At 37.3% G+C, this 21,586-nt stretch overlaps 1 protein-coding gene across 1 annotated transcript; it reads right to left on the bottom strand.

Annotated features, from left to right (window-relative positions):
* Positions 1 to 284: 284 nt before the first annotated feature.
* polr3b (polymerase (RNA) III (DNA directed) polypeptide B) lies at positions 285 to 21,104 on the bottom strand. The gene is made up of 28 exons (XM_033968237.2): positions 20,957 to 21,104; positions 20,802 to 20,834; positions 20,620 to 20,676; positions 20,483 to 20,547; positions 20,326 to 20,401; positions 20,109 to 20,209; positions 19,927 to 20,018; positions 19,723 to 19,840; positions 19,478 to 19,586; positions 18,902 to 19,024; positions 16,963 to 17,079; positions 16,756 to 16,890; positions 15,041 to 15,202; positions 14,721 to 14,921; positions 14,146 to 14,308; positions 13,119 to 13,272; positions 12,595 to 12,669; positions 12,419 to 12,517; positions 11,819 to 11,946; positions 9,547 to 9,756; positions 8,841 to 8,999; positions 7,995 to 8,112; positions 7,781 to 7,923; positions 2,892 to 2,995; positions 1,843 to 2,009; positions 1,639 to 1,752; positions 1,134 to 1,307; positions 285 to 586 (listed from the first exon to the last, which is right to left on the bottom strand). Exons 1-28 carry the CDS (start codon positions 21,014 to 21,016, stop codon positions 457 to 459), a joined length of 3,387 nt encoding a protein of 1,128 aa, XP_033824128.1. The 5' UTR covers positions 21,017 to 21,104; the 3' UTR covers positions 285 to 456.
* Between the last annotated feature and the right edge of the window lie 482 nt (positions 21,105 to 21,586).

The following is a 21,586-nucleotide window of genomic DNA, read 5'->3' as shown; positions in this document are numbered from 1 at the left end:
TCTGTGGAGAATCGACTCTGCTTTGAAAATCATGTAGTCTCACTGTGAGCATTTTTGCAATAAAACACCAGTAATTGAGACAAGATGGATAAGCTGCGTTCGAGGCAAATCAATAACATTTCCTTGGAGACAAGCTGGTGGCAGACTCCAGTCCAGAAAAGATTATAAAGCATCTTTAAGGGATCATTTTGGACTAGAACAAACAGGTGTTGTGGAAATCAAATGACTGAATAGATGAACAAAAGCAATTCATATACAGCAAGTAAAAAGTGTGTAACACATTTCAATTGAAACATAAACATACATTTATTATTTACACATAAAAAGTTGTGAAGAGAAGCATATTAACAAAAATATACTTGACATGCCAGTTCTTTATCGGTCCACTTCAGTTCAAAACTAATTATATCCAACTTAACAGTTTAACTTCTCAAAAGTGTTTTTGTAGAGGTCTTGTCACTCGTTGTAGCGTGACAGTTTCAAACGGGGGATAATGTTCATGGACTGCAGCTCCTGAAACAGCAGTTTGCAGGCGTATGGGATCCTCAGAGTCGACACGTGACACGACGACTTACAGTAGTGACACCTGCCAGATAAAACATACATACGATTAGGGCTAAGTCATGGGACAAATCAATGAATAATATTTATCATGATTTTTCATTTGATTTTATCTTGTCCTAAAAACTAATAAAAATGGTTTTCACTTTCATTTTTTGCACATAAATAACTTGACTTGCCTTTTCAAATTTAAGACAAGAAAATTGGCTGTGGATCTCTCTATTAGAAAGACCGAGGTCAAAGACAATTATAACCTGGCCAGAAGATGAATTCCCGCAATATTTTTACAAACTCACAAGAATCCATCTGGTCGGGTTACCCAGTGGTTCAGACCAGTCGCTGGGCAGTATTGTGGTTTGGGCGGAAGTCAAAGGTGAAGTGCCCAAACCAAACTAAACAAACATGGCAATGCTGCTTTCCTGATCACTTTGAGCCAGAGCCTTTCCAGACTGAATTTATCAGAATGCTACACATATTAGCCAGTTAGCTAAGTTACCACAATTATTTATATACATTTCTATAAAAGCCCATGTAAATGATAAAAATGTAAACAGTAGAAAGCATGTACTGACCATCCTGAGTATCCCAGCAGGCCACACTGTCCACACACATCCACCTCGAAGGCGTCACTGGAGATCATGAGGCGCTCCAACAGTAACATACTCGCTCCGTACCCGATCAGACAGTCCCGCTCCATCTCCCCCAGACGCAGACCTCCGTCTCTGGACCGACCCTCCGTGGGCTGCCTGAGTGACAATAGTTCAGAGTGAGTGAAGACAGCAGGATAGAGTTAATGCAAAAACTAATGCCGCAACGAATCATTTAAACAGGTATAAATACTGTAAGAAATCACAAACATCACAGGACTAGAGTTTTAAAAGTGATTTGATCCCTATCAGAACCAGTATAAGACCACATGGTAACATTAAACTATTCATGTTCTATTACAAAAAATAATAATCAGTAAAAATCTTGGTGTGCATGTAAACATAGCCATTGATCAACCGAAATAGGTACCAAGTGTTATGGAGCCTATACCAGGCTTTAATACTGTCATGATTAGACAAATGCAATTACCTGGTGAGAACAGCTCTGGGTCCTCGAGCTCTGGCATGCATCTTATCCAAAACCATGTGCTTTAGTTTCTGATAATAAATCGGTCCAAAGTATATGTAAGCTTCTAGTGGCTCTCTGCAGAAAACAAAAGTTATGAGAAGCAAAATAATTTTAAACAACTCTGTGAAGAGGTCATTGTAGCACAGTATGAAGGTTTATAGTTACCCAGTTATTCCTGAGGTGACGTAGTCTTTGCCTTGGTAGTTGTATCCATAACGGATCAGGTCCTCGCACACGTCCTTCACTTTACTCCCTCCGAACGCTGTGCCATAGTGAAACCTTCCATCCAACACCCCCGCCTTTCCAGCCAGGAGCTCGATCAGTTTTCCCACCTAAAATAGAAACAATAGGTATGGGGGAAGATTAGTTACATATAAAATGAAGAGGTCTTAACACTAGTAAGGTAAAGGTGTTAATTTTGATGAGAAAATATAAATAGTGTCATGAGAACTAAGGTAATCGTTTCCTTGCAAAACCTAGTACAAACAATGCAAATTTTGGTATTATAGCGTCCACTGCAGTACTGTGTCTGTAGACTCAGAGACAGGCTGTTGTGTTGATGACTGATTTGAACAATTCCTTTAAGGTCACATCCAGATGATCTCTGACCCTTGCACATAAAAGGAAACACCTACTCTCATTTCACTCTGAGCACAGAGACATCCACTGGAGCCAAACATTTCACAGCCTTTTCCATGGCAACCAAGGCGAGTAAACACAAGGCACTGACAACTTTAGCCATAAAGATTATTCAGCTTGTACAGTGTAAAGGATAAGACCAGACACTTGTCTCCGCCAAGTTTCATGTCATCCGTATTCAGTGCGTCCCCTAGTAGTGTTTGATCAAACTTGCACAGAGAGAGCGACAATGGAGCTCTGCCGCCGGCCGTTTCCGCAGCAACAAATATCTGTTAGTGAACAGTGAGACCGCTGCTTAGCCGTGTCAATAGACGTGTGCTCTGGAGCTCATGATAACAGCAAGAGGAGAGGGGCTGGATAATGAGCGTTTTGTCTCACAAGAGTGACACAAACTTATGAAGAGCAGGGGTCAACACAGGGACCAGGTGATCGGAGGGGCAGACGCAACGCTCGAGAATAACGACTGGACCGGGACTACTCAGTTTCTAGAGTTTGTAAAAAGTGGAGTTCTATCTGGCCTTATTATATGTACAGTGATATATATGAGATCCAAGTTACATGTGAGGGGATGTTACCGTCATTCTAGAGGGGTATCCGTGAGGGTTCATGATGACATCGGGGCAGATTCCAGTGTCACAGAAGGGCATGTCCTCCTGAGGGACGATGAGGCCACAAACACCTGACAAACAATGAACAAAAAATGCCATTAACTTCCTTAATTAGCTGTTAATGACTGGATTTCCTCAAGTCATCCAGGGAAGTTTCATCGCAAAAGAAAATGGAATTCTGTCAACTGGACAAAAGTTTATGAGTGAAAAAACTCAACTTGCTTAAATGTAAATCTTAGCTTAAAAGAAACAGTGTTGGTCCAGTTGACAGAATTTCTTTTTTTGCAATAGTTTTTAATGATGTTTCCGATGTGGTCAGACTCAGTCCTGTTGACTCACATGACTTGGGTTTGAGCACTCTAGTAGTCAGGTTTTTAAGTGTGAGCGCAAATGTTTACCGAGGGGTCGAAGCACTCTTCCCTGGCTATGGCAAACAGATTGTAGAGCCATTTGCAAATGAAAAAAAGCAAAAAAGGAAAGAAAAGAAAGGGTGCAGGAAGTGGAGAAAGGTGCTTAGTGTGACAGAGAGAGTGGGATTACACATCTATGCCTTCAGTTCAGCTCAGAGGAAGTGGAGAGGAGAGACTGAATCGTGCACGTGGGAAAAATGCACTATTAGTAGAACAGATGATGCCCAGTACACACTCTATGGGAGTCTGCAGGATGTGTAACAGGATGTTGACCAGAAACAAGTGCAGCCACGGCCTGAACAGTCCTCCAACAGCAGGAAGTAAAGGAGGTGGACAGAAACCATAATGGGGCCACTTTAGTCAAACAGTGAAACAATTAGAGGTGGGTATTATATCAAAGTATGAGCAATATTGTGAATGTTATTTTGAGGGAATGCAAAATTTGAATATTGGGCAATAAAACTCTCAAAATTGTGCAAAAAATATAATTGGAACTTATGTTTGTTGTAATATTTAAATAATGGTATACGATATTGACATTTCTGTATGTTTATGGGTAAGTTTAGAGTCCTTTAACATTTCTCTGTTTGAACCTAAATGAATACATTTATAAGTGTGTTACAGCACATTTCTGTAGTATTACCAAAGTATTATCACTTATCATTATACAGATGATAATACAGATAACTCTACCAATATCGCCCACCTCTAGAAACAATTCTACTAAAGACAATACAATACTAAAACCAAGTCCAGAAAACTGAGGATGACGACACAGAGAAATCTTTAATAAACTGCATTCACCATATCTTAAATCTATATATATATATATATATTTTTTTTTTTTTTTTTTACATAATCCTGATTATATTTTAGCAGTCCAACAGAAATGTGGTAAAACCTGGCTGTTATGGTTGAGGTTAAAGTATTGCACTGTAAAATTAAGTGTAGAAATGTTTTATACCAAGGTTTCAAAGAGTATACTTGGATGTTATATTTTTAATCAACCCTTTGGTTAACCTTTATTATTATTTTAATACCATTTTTTCCAAACTATAAGTTGAACTTTTTTTCATAGTTTGTCCGGGGTGCAACTTATACTCAGATGCGACTTATATGTGAAATTATTAAAATATATACTTTCACATCTTCATTATTGTCACACTGACAGCCACTCCAGGGCACTGTAGACTTGTGTACCAGTATCTACTACTCCTGTACCATTGAAAATTTTAAATGTCAACATTATGGTAATTTAAAAGACATCTGAGAAAAACTGAACTTTTGATGATGATCTCTAAAAAATAAAAATTGTGTTCTGCTGAATCTGATGACGGCCACACAGAAGAGGAAGTGGCACTTCATCTACTTCTGGGCAGGCTGAGTTGTTCAGAAGTGATACCAAGGTTGAAGAACTCAATGAATTTAGTGATTTGGAGTGAGATCCAGAATAAACTTGTTGCTTGTTTTTTATGCTTTATTTATCTGATTAACTTAATATCTTATGTTAACAAACCAGACACGTGTTCAGTTCTGTCTTTGCTTCATGTAGCTGAATAAATATAAATGTGTTACTTTATCGTGCTGTACTGATATTCAGCCTGCTGTTCTCCATTTTATTTTTATTATTATAACTTGCCTTTAAAGATAAAATGTCTGTTCTTGGTCTTGGATTTTTGTAAAATAAATTTCCCCAAAAAATTATAGTCCAGTGCGACTTATACATGTTTTTTTGTTTTGTTTCATTATTATGCATTTTTTTGCTGGTGCGCCTTATACTCCGGAAAACTTGGTTTATACTCAATATTAAAATTTTGCATATCTTCAAAACAACCATTGCAATATAATATATTTTTATATACATCTTCCATCTCTAGAGGTTTTTATTACCATGTATTAACTTTCTGTCATTAAAACCTACTCTTATATTGTAATTTGTGATCTACTGTGTCCAATTTATTTCCCTTGTGAATCACTTAAGTTTGTCCAAGTAAAACAGCAGCGCGGTGAGTAGACTCTGGTCTCCATAGCAGACATGCTCAGTGTTGTTTGTTTTGTGTGAAAGTGAATGATAAAAGAGGCATGAAATCAGCAGAGAAAAGCAAGACAACAGCCAGAGTCCAGGGCCCTCCATCACTTCTCACACAGCTCCACAGTGGCGGCTCGCACAATGGGTTGCTGCTCCTGAATCCCCCCAGAGCCCCCCCATGTTCCCCCATCGCTGCAGTGGGGAGCAGGGCCTGGTTAATCAGTGACTTATTCTGCTCCTCTGACCAGCATTTATGAGACTGGACAGGAGAGCGATCTACACTGCAGAAAATATATAAATATATGAAATCCCTTTAAGACAAGTATCCTGAATTCAAGTATACAACTATTTCCATGTAATAAACTTAATTTTGTCTTGCCCAGTACAGATATTGTAAAAGCAGCTCTTGGAGTTAAAATGAGACCTGTGCTGCCTGCATCTAATCATAATGTATTTAATCCTCTGTGAACTGGGAAGTGTGCTGCTGTTAGCATGCTAGTTGTTGTTAGTGTTCCCATGACAGTAAACCTTCACCTTTGAAAGTTGTGAAAAGTGCTTATTAACTCAACACGGTAAACAATTCCAGGAATGCGTAAACAAACTGTTTTTAAGTTTTAAGATTGTAAAAATGAGGTGCAGTACCTTTAATTTCAGGAGTTTTTTACAAGTTAGAATTTACTAGTTGGACTTATGTTATCTTACATGTTTATGTTTTAATACTTCTTATTTTAAGACAAACAATTTCCACTGGGGGTTAGAAAACTGGCAAACAAAGCTTAAAAGCTAATAAACATTTTTATTATTATGCTGAATTATTTCTCAAGCAATTTTAACCTAGGCTAGATAAACATTATTGCTGTGTACAGTCATTATTAGAACAATAAAGGTGTTGTAATTTTAGATTTTTTTTTAATGTCATGAATACGTAAAAATATATATATATGTAACTTTTCTGATGTTTTTTTGCTGACATTTTTCAAACCAATCAAAAATCATTAACCCAGGACAACGCATGCCCCTATAGGTGTTCCTGCATAGCTCCACTCCACCTAACCCCATGGTGACCCCTGTCTCATCTTCACTTTTAGAGCTGAGACTTTGTCCCATCTTTAGCCGTCCACTCTCAGTGTCCACAGCGTTAATGAAGAGAGTAAATTATGCATGGCGCCAGTTAGCTTTCTGATTAAAACATCATACTAGGCCTCTATAGGGGAGGTGTGGCTGTAAAACAATAGACGTTGTAAACACTTTTTTCCAGTAGCCGAGGAATACTGCTGGGTTGTAATAAATTTGCATAGTCTGGCAAGGGACAAAGAGCCAATTAATTGAAAGGAGCTCTTGAAAGATGAGGACAGGGGCAGTAACAGAGCAACTGCCAGTAACAGTTGACTCAACAAATGCCTGAGCAGTGAGAAGTTGTAGGGTGTGTTCACATTTGTACACATCACCAGCAAATTTGGGACAAAACTGGGACTTGACCAGGACGACTAGATCAGGAGTAAACACAAGGATTTAAACCAGGTCTACGTTAGGACTAGAGATGTCACTATATGATCTTTTAGCAATTATTGTGAGAAGAAACAACACAATTCAACAATTATTCATGATTACTGTCACCATAACCAAACAGTAAAATCTTTAATTCACTTTCATTCACTTGTAGAATGTGACTAGATTTACAAAATTAAACTTTCTGAAGAGTGAAGTAAAGTTAATGCAACTTAAAGGTAATTTGTGCAACTTTTCTTGTGAAGGGTCCACCCAGTGCTTGTATCAATGTTTTTACTTTGACTTGAACGTTCCAAGGTATGGCATTAAAATTGCCAATTTCTGTGGAGATAAGCAGGTCATGCTACCAAGTACTTAAATGTTATATCTGAGAAGTAACCTGCCGACTGTAAGAATGCGCGTGGTTTTAGTCACATTGAAACAATGCAATACAGATAAATGCCATGTTGTGGAACATTCCAGGAAAAGCAACAATATTTCCGAGGAGAAAATAGTACTCAGCTCTAAAAAAGTTACATAGTGCACACCTTTAAACAGCCAGATAAAAAGCACTTTACATAAGTGTATGGACGTTCACTTTTGTGGAGAATAGATCAAATTGATAAATTATTTTGCAGGTAAAATTCTTACTATTATTATCAGAACTGAAGAAGCGGCTTGGATGAGCAGCGAAACGTCTTCACTCCAACAAGATTTGTCCAGTTGACAGATTTAACTTCGTTGTTTGCTACTATTATGTTAATTATAGTTAATCAAGTCACAAGATAATTGTAATAACTATCAATCAACCAATAATATAGAGATTCCTAATTAAGACATGGTCTCAAATCAGGACTAGTGTAAACAAATCCATGGTCACTGAAGCCAACAAACTGTAAGTTCCAAATAACAGGATTTAAAAATCATACCTTTTTGCCCGTGTCGACTGCTGAATTTATCTCCAATCTCAGGTCTTCTGGTTTGTCTTAGCAGGATCTTTATGAGGAAAGCGTCTTCAGCATTGGACGAGATCATGACTTTTTCAATGTATGAGTCTGTTGATCCCTTGTAACTGAAAGAAGATATATTCAGTGTTAAATTACTATTATTACTTTTTTATGTTTATTCTTGGCATGTGGTTACCTGATGGGCACGTCTCTGTACTGGGGCTGCCCTGGCTGGGTACTGCCCTCCAGTGGTGTCTGGGTGACGGTTGGCATCGACTTGTTCACCAACACTTGCTTGTTTTCTACTTTCTCACCTTGAAATATTTGTATCACATTTGAACAGATCAATACGGCAAGTAACATTGAGTGTAGGACTGCACAACATACTGCAATCAAATCAAAATCACACTTTGATCTAAATAATTCCTGCCTTTTCAGTTTGATAAGTGCGCCAACTCAAAGAACATCTCTTATAAACAACAAAATGTCCTTACAGAAAAATCATGCTGTACCCATTTAAACCTCTACAAACATGTTCCAAAATGCATGACATTCTTATATTTGTTTATTAGTTCATATTTCAGCCTTTTCTCAAATATCAATGCTCCTGGAGTTGTTTACAATATGCACTTTTTAAACAGGTAACAAAAATCTGGTCACAATGAACTAAATGAACTAAATGTATAAGTGAATATGTCGCTGTTAAAAACTGTCCAAAATGTCATAATGGCTCATATCAGTTGTTGGTGAAGAGGACGGACGTCCACTACAGGCCTACAGCTGATTGTTTTGGGCAATCACAATGAAGGCTAGAATGGAGCTGAGCCAGCTCCAGGCCTCCATGCAAAAAAAAGAAAACAAAAAAAACAAAAAAAAAAACAAAAACCCAGGCCTTTATATTGTGTCTAATTTTTGGCAAAAAGTTACACAATGTTTTTCTTTCTTGTAAATTTCTCTTGTACAAATATGTATTTTTAGAGCAATAATAATAACAAATGTGTGTAGTCTCTATAACTGCCAAAAAAGCAGACTAGCTTCTTACCGGGGGAACAGATCCCATCTGCATCCAGGATGTTGTGCCTCCAGATGGGCTTTCGAGTGGCAGCGTCCAGCATAGGACCCATAACTTTGTCAAAGGTTTGGTTTGTGTAACGTCTTAAAGTGCACTTGGCATTTTTATAGACAAGGCACCTACCAAACCCTGGGGTAAAAGATAACAAAAATAATTTACAATGCAGCACATAAATAAACATAAATATTCATTGACTCAATAGGTTGCGTTCACTTTCTAGAATTTGATTTCAGATGGAAGACACAAGCCTATATAAACATGACAAATTCATCATTTTTGAAAGAATTATCCAAACTTAAAATTTACAAAAGTGTGGAACTTTATCGTTATTGTTATATATTGGATCCACAGACTTGCCATATTAATCTTATGGCTTAAAGTCCTTTCAGCTAACAACAATCACATCTTTGAGGTTGAACAATGGCACCTTTCTACAGATATTGTGAAAGACTAATTTCACTTTTGTCTGTACTGACAGAAAAAGCACTGAACTTTGTGCCAGTTTTAATTTCATGTAGATAGGTCCAGTCATTATAGAGATATTCACCATAAACCAGTTCATCAAATCTGCAATCTGACAGTTAAACAGTAAATTCCACCACAGAATTCTGATATGTCTCCAGCTCATTGTTAAACTATAGGGATTTTAGATTGTTTTGGTGTCACATGATCTTACCTCTGTCAAGTGAAGCTTTGTTTAGAACCAGAGCATCTTCAATATCGTAGCCGCTGTAGCTCATGACTGCCACAGTGGCGTTCTGACCAGCAGGCAGCTTCTCAAAGTCTATGAGCTCGATGGTTTTGGTTTTAACCATGGGTCTCATTGGGTAGGCCAGCAGGTACATCAGAGTGTCAATACGGTTCCTCTGGTTGTACCCAATAGTGCCTATATGAAGAAGAAAATGTCTTTTAACTTTGCATTTACCAAGTGAACACACATTTAAATGGTACTTTTACAACAGAAATTTGACTGTATTACAGGTGCACAGGTGTGTGTACATACGTGGTACAAAAAAGTCACCTGTAATTTGGTACCATAGTTTTTTTTATTCCCTGAGCCCAGAGCACTGCAGAACGTAGTACTAAACAGTCCCTGCACAAAATATGACTTTAAAAAGTACCGTACTCTTGTTTTGCTATAAAATATTATGAACATTATTATTCTGTTTTAGGATTCTAGATGTTTAACACAACATATGGACTGAAATAAGTTTGTTTAGATACCATCATTCTAAGGCAGGTACTGTTTAAGTATCAGTTTAGAAAGAACTAAAAAGCTGCCCGGCCCAATGCAAATGTAACTCAAGAGACAGATTGAATAGGTAAGGGTAGAGATGCTAACATTTCAAATCAGATCATTTGGGGGGGAAAGCTAAACACCCCATAATACAAAATTCTAATTGTAATGTACTGTATACTTAATCTATACATAGATTTAGAAGCAAAACCCTTTTAGGTCACTAGGCAAGAAAAATGGCCACATATACAATATGATGCATAGTTACCTTTTTGCACAATTTATTCAACAAATGTCGTAACATTAAACTTTGACACTGCGACATCTCTCTGTAAGGGTTAATAAGTGATGCTACAAATAATCTTGTTGCAAACATGAACCCATCATAGTGAGCCTAAATTAGCATATCTATAGGACTCGGCAAAACAAAACAGAACAAGAGAGAAGTTAGTGGCCCAGATATGGTTCCAGTCTGTGTTTTTGTAAAGATGAAGATGAGAGAAATGGGAGGAGGTGGGAGGAGGTAGGCGGTGTAAGGGGTAAGGGGCGACTATGGCTGTTCCGAATGCTAGAGGGGCCGTTTTGTGGAAGTTTTGTTACCAAGGAGCTGCGTGGTGCTTTCTCGGTGGCGTTTCGCAGCTGAGCACACTGACCCCCCAAGCACAGCCAGAGCAGCCACAATGAATTGCTAATGACACTCGGGGTGACTGGCAGGAAAAGGGCCTCCGTACACATTGGTTACAAAGAAAGACCTACGTAAGCGCCCCAATGTTTGATGTCCATGCATATACACACACAGACACTCCATCAAACACACAAATGTTAGCTGTAGCAGTCTGGTCTTCTATGCATTTAAATATCCCATTCAGATTTTGAATTTGTGCAAGCTTAAGAGGGTTTGAAATTTGGTATACTACTGTGAACATCTGTTTCGGATCACTGGCATTAGGCTAGTCATATTAAAATCTGTATCAGAACTAGACAACTGAACAAGTATTAATACTGGGGGGGAAAACATTCGTTAGGACAGTGCTGGACCTTTCCTGAAATTGCTTTAGAATAGTGTTGGGGATGCACCAATATGGGAAATGTAACAGATCAGATATCGATTCCAGATCTCCTGATACTGGTCCGATCCCCATTAAGTCATGTACTGGGGACAGAAACACATTTTAACCAACTTCAACTAAGTGAATTTACATTAGATTGGCAAGCAAGAGACAGCAGTTAGCGCTAGACTGAAACACCAGTTACAAAGAAGGACCAACGTAAGAGCCTCACGTTTGATGTCCATATGCATATACACACACAAACACTCCGTCACACACAGAAATGTTAGCTGTAACAGTCTGGTCCCCTATGCATTTAAACACCTCATTCAGATTTGGAATTTGTGCAAGGGCGTTTGAAGAACAAGAATCAAGTGTAATCATCAATAAGTTTAGTCAAAAAATAAATAAATACAAAAATTGAATTAATACACAGATATTAATTGTTTCTAAACTACACTAGCTTTTCACATTAACAGAACATGCTAGATAGTAAGCTCCAGAGGGACAGTCTGCTGTGATTTACTATCAAGCACTAAACTTGGATCATTACTGAATAGTTTTTGATTGGTCTTGATCTTTATTAAAACTAGTATAAAACCACATTTTGTCGAAAATTACATTATGTTGTATTTAAAAATATGAATATTTGCCTGGCTTACCCATGGCCTGCTTGCCCATAGCGCACTGATAGGTGTTCCTGGGCGACTGGTTATGGTGGGGATACGGGATGAGACCAGCACAAACCCCTAATAAAGTGAAAGGCTCTATCTCCAAGTGTGTTGTGTCTCTGCAAAATAATAAAAAAAAAAAACATTTAAAACAAGCAGAACGTGATAAATAAAGTGATGAAGACATTATACAAATTGACTTTTGTGAACTTTAATGATGTTAGAATAGTGTCCCTCATGATCAGATTACTCAAAGTTGTATTGTGTTTACATAATCCTGTATGGTCCTGCATCTGCACCCACTACCCAGTATTCAACAATATTCTGATGCCGAGTTAAAAATGTTTGGCTAAAAACTGTCACATACCCATTTTTAAACAATAAAAACATGTACCAGTAAAAGAAAATCTGCCATTTGCTACAGTGAAATGCCACTATGAAGAGGTGGGACTATGTTGAAGTCAATGAACCCGTTTCTATTATTTTAGCTTAATATTGGAGGAACAAAATGTAAAAATCATTTAGGTATAGTTCAACACTAAATATTACTAAATACCAGAAAAGAGCACAATATGTCTTCTTGAAACTCACTTGTTAATCATGCGTTCATAAACAGCGATCTGACAGTCGTTTTCCTCATTGACATCCAGGTACTCAACCAGACCCTCATGTAGAAAGTCTTCAAATGTTCTTGGAGAAAACAGGAAGTAATTAGCCATTTGTTAAAATGAACAATATTTAAAACAAAAATGTCCACTGATGTATACCTGTATCCCTGAGAGAGATCTTCCATGTGCTTGTTTTTCACCATTGGCCGACCTTTTTTCACTATGATGTACGGTCTGTGCAAAATCAATATTTAATTGTGAGCCATTACATTAATGTGTTATCACAGCAACTAAATAGTTCACCAATTACTTAAAGGTGCACTATGTAACTTTTCTGGGTGAAGCATCACCAGCTGATTGTCTCCAGTGAGATCTTATAGCTTTGCCTGGAATATTCCACAGTATTGCATTTAACAGATCTATCTCCATGAAGACATTACAGGTCAGATCTGTAAAGAGGTGGTCATGTTCACAGTAAAAATAAAAACACCTACAATGATTAAATGCAAGATAGATAAGTGAAATACTATACTAACATTCTAAGTAAGCTAAAAACAAAACCATGGAGACGAGCTAGATTATACTATAAAAGTTACATAGAGCAGCTTTAACAACAACTAAACAATACAAAAATAGTTAACAGGAATCCAAATGAGTATGAAAAGGTTAAACGTATTAGCCACCTGCATAATCTTCCTCCATCAGATGAGATGTAGACACAGCGGTCCGTCAGGTTTGTAGAAATGGACACAAACTCGTTTATGAAACCCGCCCTCCGCATCAACCGGAAAGTGTTCACCAGCTTATGGTGATCTCTGATTACACCAAGAATGTTGCCTAAGGGGACCAAAATATGTATGAAGAAGGCATAGGCATATACATATATATATATATATATATACATATATATATATATATATATATATACATACATATATATATATATATATATATATATATATATACATATATATATATATATATATATATATATATACATATATATACATATATATACATATATACATATATATATATATACATATATATACATATATATATATATACATATATATATATATATATATATATATATATATATATATATATATATATATATATATATATATATATATATATATATATATATATATATATATACACACACAAAATACACACACACACTCACTCTAAATATATTAGAAGCTGATCAGACTACCGTGTGATAGATACACATCATAGAGATGCAGTGTGGTGGTCTGGCAGTGGCCACAGAGCTCATATCCAGTGAAACAGACAAATGAGTGGAGAACAGAGGAGCACTGTGCACAGGCTCTGTGTGAGGGCGCATTCACACTGCACACTCTGAAGGGCTTTGACACCTGCTGCTACCAACTAATTAAACGCTATGACAGCTAATATAATTTGACAGTTATCAGAGGCGAGAAAAACATATTCAGTAATTAAGGGGCCAACTTCTGACTCAAAAATAATACGGTCATGAAATGAATGACTTATCAGCTTTGCAGCAAAACACTAAACATAATATTTTCCTTCATGTTCACAAGCAAGGCATTCACAACACAAAGGATTAGACTTCTCTTTGAAGTGATCTGAAGTCCAAGACACCACAGCTGTTTCTCATGTACTGCATTTGTTTGTTAAAATAGGCAACTTCCGGAATAAGGTGAAAATAGAGTAAAATTTTACCATTGAGGAAGACAAGGAACACACTGGGGTAGGAGAGCTCTTCTCCACACAGCAGGTTCACATCTTCTACTCCCAGGTTGAAGGCCAATTTGATGATTGGGCCATCTTCCATGTCAGTGGTGATATGGGTCATCAGAGCCAAGTTCTTGACTAAACCACAGGCCTAATAAATGATGCAGACACTGTGTCAATTAGGGCTGCAAAAATAATCACAATCGAATTGAAATCACAATTTGAATGGGCGCAATTAGCAAATCACTGAATCGACTGAAGTTTTTGAAGTACCATAATTTTCTCCACATACAAAAAAATTGTATTCTGCATAAAAAAAAAAAAAAAAAATTAAAACACTTATAGTTTAGATGAAATGTGATTCTTGTATTAGTTTTTCAGTATTTTGTAAGTTCTTCTGGGTATGTTAAAAATATGAACTTTAAACAGAATCCCATTTTTAAAAACATAAATTGCAAATCTAATCACATCCACAATGCTTGTCAGAAAAAACATAGTTAGATATTTTTCATTAATCGTGCAGCCCTAGTGTAAGTGTAGTGTGCAGATTAGGAGCCCCTTACCTCTCCCTCAGGTGTATCTGAGGGGCACAACATGCCCCACTGTGATGGCTGCAGTGAGCGTGGCCCGCTCACTTTCCTGGTCTTCTCAAACTGAGAGGAGATCCTGGTCATCATTCCCAGAGCGGAGATGTATGACAGTCGAGACAGGACCTGGGTCACTCCCTGACGATCCATTTTAAATCTCTTTAGTGACCAGTTCCCCTGTGGACAATAGTGGAGATTTGAAGTGTCTGAAGTTGATGAATTCTGTTATAACTGATCTATTGTGTTCTCAGCTGCAATCCTCCCATCCAATCTAATCTTATCTAGTCGACACTCACGGTGGATATGGCGTTAACCATGCCGTTGGTAATCTGATCCTGGCGCATGTGTTTGACCACATCAAACTGAGCCGCCCTCTGTTTAGGGATGATCTGGTCTGCGATTTTCTTCAGCTCAGAGTTAAACTTTTTGAATAGATCTTCAAACAGCAGAGAGAGAAGCTGGAATGGAAAACACAAGAGTTACATCAACAACTCACGTTCTGTTGAAAGTCAGTAACATTTGTTTTTTGCTTCAATAATCAGATACTAATCAATACTAAAACTAGCATCAAAACTGATACTCATTTGAGCAGGTATCAATACTAATACCTGGTAATATAAAAGAAAGTACCTGAAAATAACATTCTATTGTCTAAATAAAGATGTTTTGTTATTATCATGGTATCGGAATTGAGAATGGAGTTTGTTCCTTAGTATTGAAATAGAGTTTGAAAAATTTAGTATCATGACAACAATAGTCTGTTTACATTGTGTGCTTATGAGAGATTTAATAACTCAATATGGTGTTTCACTGATAACCCTGAGCTGCCAGGTTCATGTGGGCCACAGCTGGGCCTATATAGAAGGCAACCTCCGAGAGACCCCCCCCCAGCCGCGCGCATTAGCATACATCCAAACAAACAGCCAATGCTTCTTGAAATTAATAAAGAAACCAAGCTTCTGTTGTGCAGCCAGGCCAATTAGTTGAATGTCAGGGAACCATAATTGAAGAGCGAGGAGATTGCAGGCGTTGTTAGTGTGTAAGCCCCCCATTGAAAGACGGCTCTGTGCACCCCTTCCTCCCATCTCATGCTCCTAATACAGAGCAGGTTGTGGGGGGGAAATTAAAGGCCTTAACACAGCAGTAATTACATTATCAGAGCCGGGCCCACGGATTAGCTCAATCGCTCCAGTCAAGGCAGCATTTCTATTGTCACGCTGCAGAAAAATCCCCATGCTTTCTCAGCCTTGGGATTTCAGAGCCACCGCCACATATCTCGTTCCTGACAAAGACGGGCTAAAATACATGCGGAGGAGAGAGGAGGGGGGAACAAAACAAAACAGAAAAACAAAGCCCAGGAAAAATAATGAGTCTTATTAAAAGGGCCAAGCAGAACAAAGATGCAGGTGAGAGATCAAGGCCCAGCCAACGCTCGGATCCAATGCACCAAAACATGTGCGGCAGTGTAGTCCTCTGGGCCATTCTGAAGAATCAGGTATGTTTTGTATACTGGGGTAAATGAATTCAACACGTTCATATTAAAAGAACTTAAAACTAGTGTCTATTACTCAGAAGAGGCCTTTTATATTATTTTATTACTGCAGTACATAAAGGTGCACTATGCAACTTTTTAGGTCAAGGGTCTGCCACCTGCATGTTTCTATTGAGATGTTATTTCTTTGGGTGGAATGTTTCACAGTATGGCATTTAACTTAATCATCTTGCTTTTATTAAATTACATGTGTTTTTGCTAAAAAAAAAAAAAAAAATACACTCACCTGCTTGTCTCCATGGAAATGGATAAGTTTAATGCCATACTGTGAATTAAAATCTTAGTGCAGCTTTAATGTATATGCATTGGCCGTACAAAAACTAAGGTATTTTGCATCAAATTTTACAATAGAACAGTATTATTTAGCTAGTCGTTTGTTTCGGATTAAGCAACTGTATTACATTTTTTTCCTTAATGATAAACTGCAAAATTAGAGAAAAATGTAAAATTTTGGTTTACCTGCCCAGCCAACTCAAGACGCTTGTTACCATAGTAATCTCTGTCATCCACCTTGTTGTCTCCTTGAGCCAGGATGACTCTGCGCACCATCACAGCCAGGTAGATGCACTTGGCCCGGAAGTTGAACTCTTTGACCTAGATTTTAAATTATTCCTTACTATTTATGCTTTAAAATGCCAAATAAACATCAATGCATTGTTTACATACCGGGACATGGGTCAGAATTAGTGATGCCAGCAGCTCTCTGGCTTCCTCCATCTTAGTTTTTTTAGGTCCCCCCCACATGCGCTGCCTCCGCACTTTGTTGCCCAGATATCGAAGGGCCTAAAAAAAAGAAAGTTTCAGATACTGGTTTTCAAATGACATTACAACATTCTACAGACTCTATAACATTTAATACAGATATGCGCCAGCTAAAATTAAAAATGTTAAATACAGTAAATTCTTGGGTCAACTAGTAAATAGCAGAAAGTCAATAATAGAAATGAGCACGTTCAACATTTGTGAATATACTTTGTCAATATTTCATGGCAAAGTACAATGTAATCAATGGGGAAAAACTGTCTCATCCCATCTGAGAGTATGAGATCATACTCTAGAATAAGAAAACCACCAATACATGGCTTGTTTACATTAGATAATACAAGAAAGGTATAAAAACCATCACCATCAAACATCAAATCTCTATATTGAGCAGCACGTAGGAGTAAGTAGGATAATTAGGATAATTAGTACGTCTGAAATGCATAGTTTGTAACTGACCTTTTTACATGTGGGTCAACAACAACAAAGGAATACACAATTAAACATTAGCATCATATTTGACACAGACACTGCTCTTCCTGACCCTTTGACTGAACTAGGTTGAAAAGGTTACTAGGGGGCCAAAGACCACCCAGCTTGCCCTCCATTTCACATTAAAGGTGTATTAAAGTGTCATATCATAATTTGAAATGCATATCAAAGTGTGAATAATTCATGAAAATTAAAAAATTAATTAAAAAACTCAAACTTATAAAAGGTGGAAGACTAATAAAGTAAAATATTTTAAAATATTAAACCTAATCTGATCAATCCACATTTTTTGTGACACTAAAAAAGATCAGATTACATTTTAAGACAATTAATTCAATGATAATCTGATAACAGTGTTTCTTAAGCCTTATCTTCCTTTAATTATATAGATTTAGGCTTCATTGTGCTAAATACAATGACCAATGAATACCATGAAAGGAGATCAGTGCTGCTGCCAGACAGAGGAACATTAGGGGCAGCCGTGGTTGCTAGGAGGCAAAAATGGCCTCATCAATGCACCAGTTTCTCCTTTAACAACATAATCTTTATAAAAACACAAATTGGCACATTTCATTCATCTGTAGAAGTCACAGGCAAACAAGTAGGGATTCTGAATGAGCTGTGAGAATCATTACTTAACTGTGTGGTAAAACAAAATCCAGGGACAAGAACCTACACAGTAAAGACACTTCAAATGAATGGAAAGTGAGACACTTTTGAAACTGAAGATTTACATAACGAGGACACACCTGCCACAATGCATCCTTAATTAGAACTCATAATTAATTATAGCTCAACAATTAATTAAAGGACAACATGTTTGAATAGCAATATTAATGGTTTAAATAACGTGTTTTTTCAAACATCAAGGTTGAAATAAATGGAATATTATTGAACTTAGTTACAGCAACACTATGTAACTTTCTATAGGTGGCACACTGTCTGCAAAATTGTACAGCAATAGAAAAAACAGATGCAGTCAGCTCAGTGAGGACAAGTTTTCACTACCACATTAGACATCCAAAACAGACTTAACATATCTTTTGTTTGGCTAAAAAGTTTCAAGTTACACACTTAATACACATTTTTGGCTTTTTTGTTCTTTTGGAATGCTTTACACTTTAAATTGCTCCTCTGGGCTAAATTAAGTTATATAGATTAATATAGAAAAACATACATATATTACAATGGCAGTAAGAATGGTTTATACAGCCAGGTTTAATCTATTTAAGCCACCTGTTTGACACCTGTTTTTAATGATAAACTAGCCCTGGTGATACATGGGAAGCCAACTATTAAATGTGGTACTTAAGTTTGAGAGGCCTTGATTTATTGTATTGATCTGCAATACCTGCGTTTGTGTGAAGATCTGTGCTTTCTGACATTCTTCCAAACTCGGAGCAAAACTGGCCATGACATGCTCCTCTGTGCCAATCATCTGCACTATCTCCTGGTCGCTCTCCACACCCATGCCCTGTGTGAATGACAGGTCAAAATAACACCATTATTGCAGGGAAATAGTACTACAATATCTAAAAGTCTACAGTGAGTGAAGTTAAGTCAACACAGACAGTTTCCAAACTTAGATATTTAGGTAAGCTAGAAAGGGAGGTGCAAAGAAGTCTTGACATTTGCTTATGGAAATGTGAAGCGGTGGGAACGGATCCACAAAAATCAAGCTTGGGTTTTTCTACAGCTGTGCTCAAAGTGGGGCAGAGCAGTGGGACAAATATTACACAGTGGTAAATATTGCTAATCGTGCCAGCTGGCAGAATGACATTTCCCAATGTGACACAAAAAACTCAGCTGAAGTCAGCTTGTCAAAAATACAAATAGTCATAATTAAACGGAAGATCTGTGCCTCAACATGAGCATTAAGTAGTTTTGCACTGCCCTCTAGTGGTGAATGGCTTTAGTTAAACTGTACCTTGAATATGATTGCAATGGGAGCATCCTCAGACAGAGTGTTGTGTCTTAGATAGAAACGCCCTTGTTTTACAATCATATTAGTTCGACTTTTCTTCTCATGAGTGGAGCTGTAAACAAAACATTGCAGATATATATATAATATTCAAAACGTATATAATAAATAATATATAATATATAATATAAAGAATAAAAACAATCACAAATACTAAAGGGCTGCATATGTTAATATGACATTTTTTGTACCTGGTAACAGAGGCTCCAACAGCCCCTTTTCTGTCCTGCTCCACAATGATCCGGTTCTTAGACAACTGCTCTTGGATCAGAATGACCTTCTCCTGACCCTTCACAATGAAGTACCCACCTAAGCACAATAGCACAAACACAAATAGGACTAAACATTCTAAAAAGAATGCTCAATCGCTACTCTAGAATTTTCGCCTTAAGTACCTGGATCCAGGGGACATTCATTTAGTTTTGAAAACTCCATAGGAGTTTTTCCTGAGAGAACACAGTTTGAACTTCTCAACATGATTGGCATCCTAAAAGACAGACAGGTAGCTATTTCCATTAAAGCAATCCAAATTGTATGGTAGTATCAGTAAATATCAAAACATTTAAATCTCATATACCTCCCAATGGGCAATGCATTGCGTATGATCCTCTGACTGCCCCGAGTGTACTCTATGTCCACAGTTATGGGCGCTGAATAGGTCATGTCCCGAAGACGACACTGGAAGGAACACCATGAGCTACAGTTTAATCACTTCCTGGCAGCTGGTTGTAATTTTTATTTTTATTTTTTTTTGCCCAATGATAAACCATATTTGTGTGTTTTGTGACACTCACCTCATGAGGCGACACAGGTCTAGTGACATTGAAGCTTTCTTCAACATCTGGCATACCAACATAAATATTCAGATATCTACAAAGATAATAGTATATGTTCAGGCATTATATACAGTCATATAAATTTGTATTTGCATGTTAAATGCAGTCAGCTTACTTTAGATACCACATTGGATCTGCATCACTTGTGATTTTTTCATTGGCCTTCATTATTTTCTTTATCTGCAAAAGATCTGAATGTTTATTAACAAGGAACATTTTGTAAAAACACAAATAAAGGCGCTGTTTCATTACCTCTACATTGATAAAATAATTGAAGGAATCAATATGCTGCTTCACCAAACCTTTCACCTGAAACACAAGTTCACGTGAGACCTCACAGAGTATAGATTATTAAATTATAGGCTAGGTATAATAATTTTTTCATCCATTTAAAACACATGAACACGCAACTGAAGAAAACAGACCAGTCATACCTTTAGAAAGGCTGGTAACAACTTCCATTTATCCTGACAAAGTAAAGCATTTCACATGAAATTAGCATTATTTTTCCCACAAGTTAACAAGAATGTGTTGTTGTTTTTGTGTATGATATCTCCGTTACAAAGGGCTACAATAGTGTTGTACTCACCTCCACAGTGTTGATAGGAGCCGCCAGCTCCCGTGGGCTCATATCACAAAACTCTTCCATTTTAATAACAAAACTGCTAAAGTCTTGTCATATTATTTATATTTGTAGTAGTCGGAAGTTACAGCAGCATGCGTGCGACTGGTGCAACAACGTAAAAGCACCGTGCAGACGCATATCAAAACAAATGGTTCCGCTCTGCTTTTGGCTTTTATGATTGTTGCACAGATGAATGCACACAGTACAATACTTATGACCATTCAAAAATAATCATAAAATAGAATTCAATAGATTCATAGAAATGTTATTACTTTGCCAGGAAAATTTACAGGACAGTATTAATTATATCATTATTGCTGTTTTACCCTAAAATGCATGGAAAAATGTTCTTCTATCAAAGGGGGTCACCTCTCCATAAATAAGACTTGGTGGTGCTATCTGCTTGACACCATGAATAGCCTATTGTCAAGTTTATTGCCATGCTGGGGAATATTCTAGACCAGACATGTCAGACTCAGGCCCGTGGGCCAAATTTGGCCCTCGATATAATTATATTTGGCTTGCAAGATCATATCAAATGTACTGTATGTATTAGAGCTGGCCCCGCACCAGTATAGCGCAGGCAAATACTGG

The sequence above is a fragment of the Periophthalmus magnuspinnatus genome, chromosome 6 (assembly GCF_009829125.3).
Source record: "Periophthalmus magnuspinnatus isolate fPerMag1 chromosome 6, fPerMag1.2.pri, whole genome shotgun sequence".
NCBI classification, from domain to species: Eukaryota; Metazoa; Chordata; class Actinopteri; order Gobiiformes; family Gobiidae; genus Periophthalmus; species Periophthalmus magnuspinnatus.
The sequence above is the reverse complement of the archived record's forward strand: the minus strand, read 5'-3'. Positions and strand labels throughout refer to the sequence as shown.

What these genes read in the sequence shown, in the direction of transcription:
- polr3b (XM_033968237.2), bottom strand. Translation starts at nt 21,016, where the DNA reads ATGGAAGAGTTTTGTGATATGAGCCCACGGGAGCTGGCGGCTCCTATC. An exon ending in GATCCAATGTGGTATCTAAA is followed by an intron (nt 20,402 to 20,482) that starts GTAAGCTGACTG and finishes TTATCTTTGTAG; the next exon opens with ATATCTGAATATTTATGTTG. An exon ending in GATCTCTCTCAGGGATACAG is followed by an intron (nt 12,518 to 12,594) that starts GTATACATCAGT and finishes GTTTTCTCCAAG; the next exon opens with AACATTTGAAGACTTTCTAC.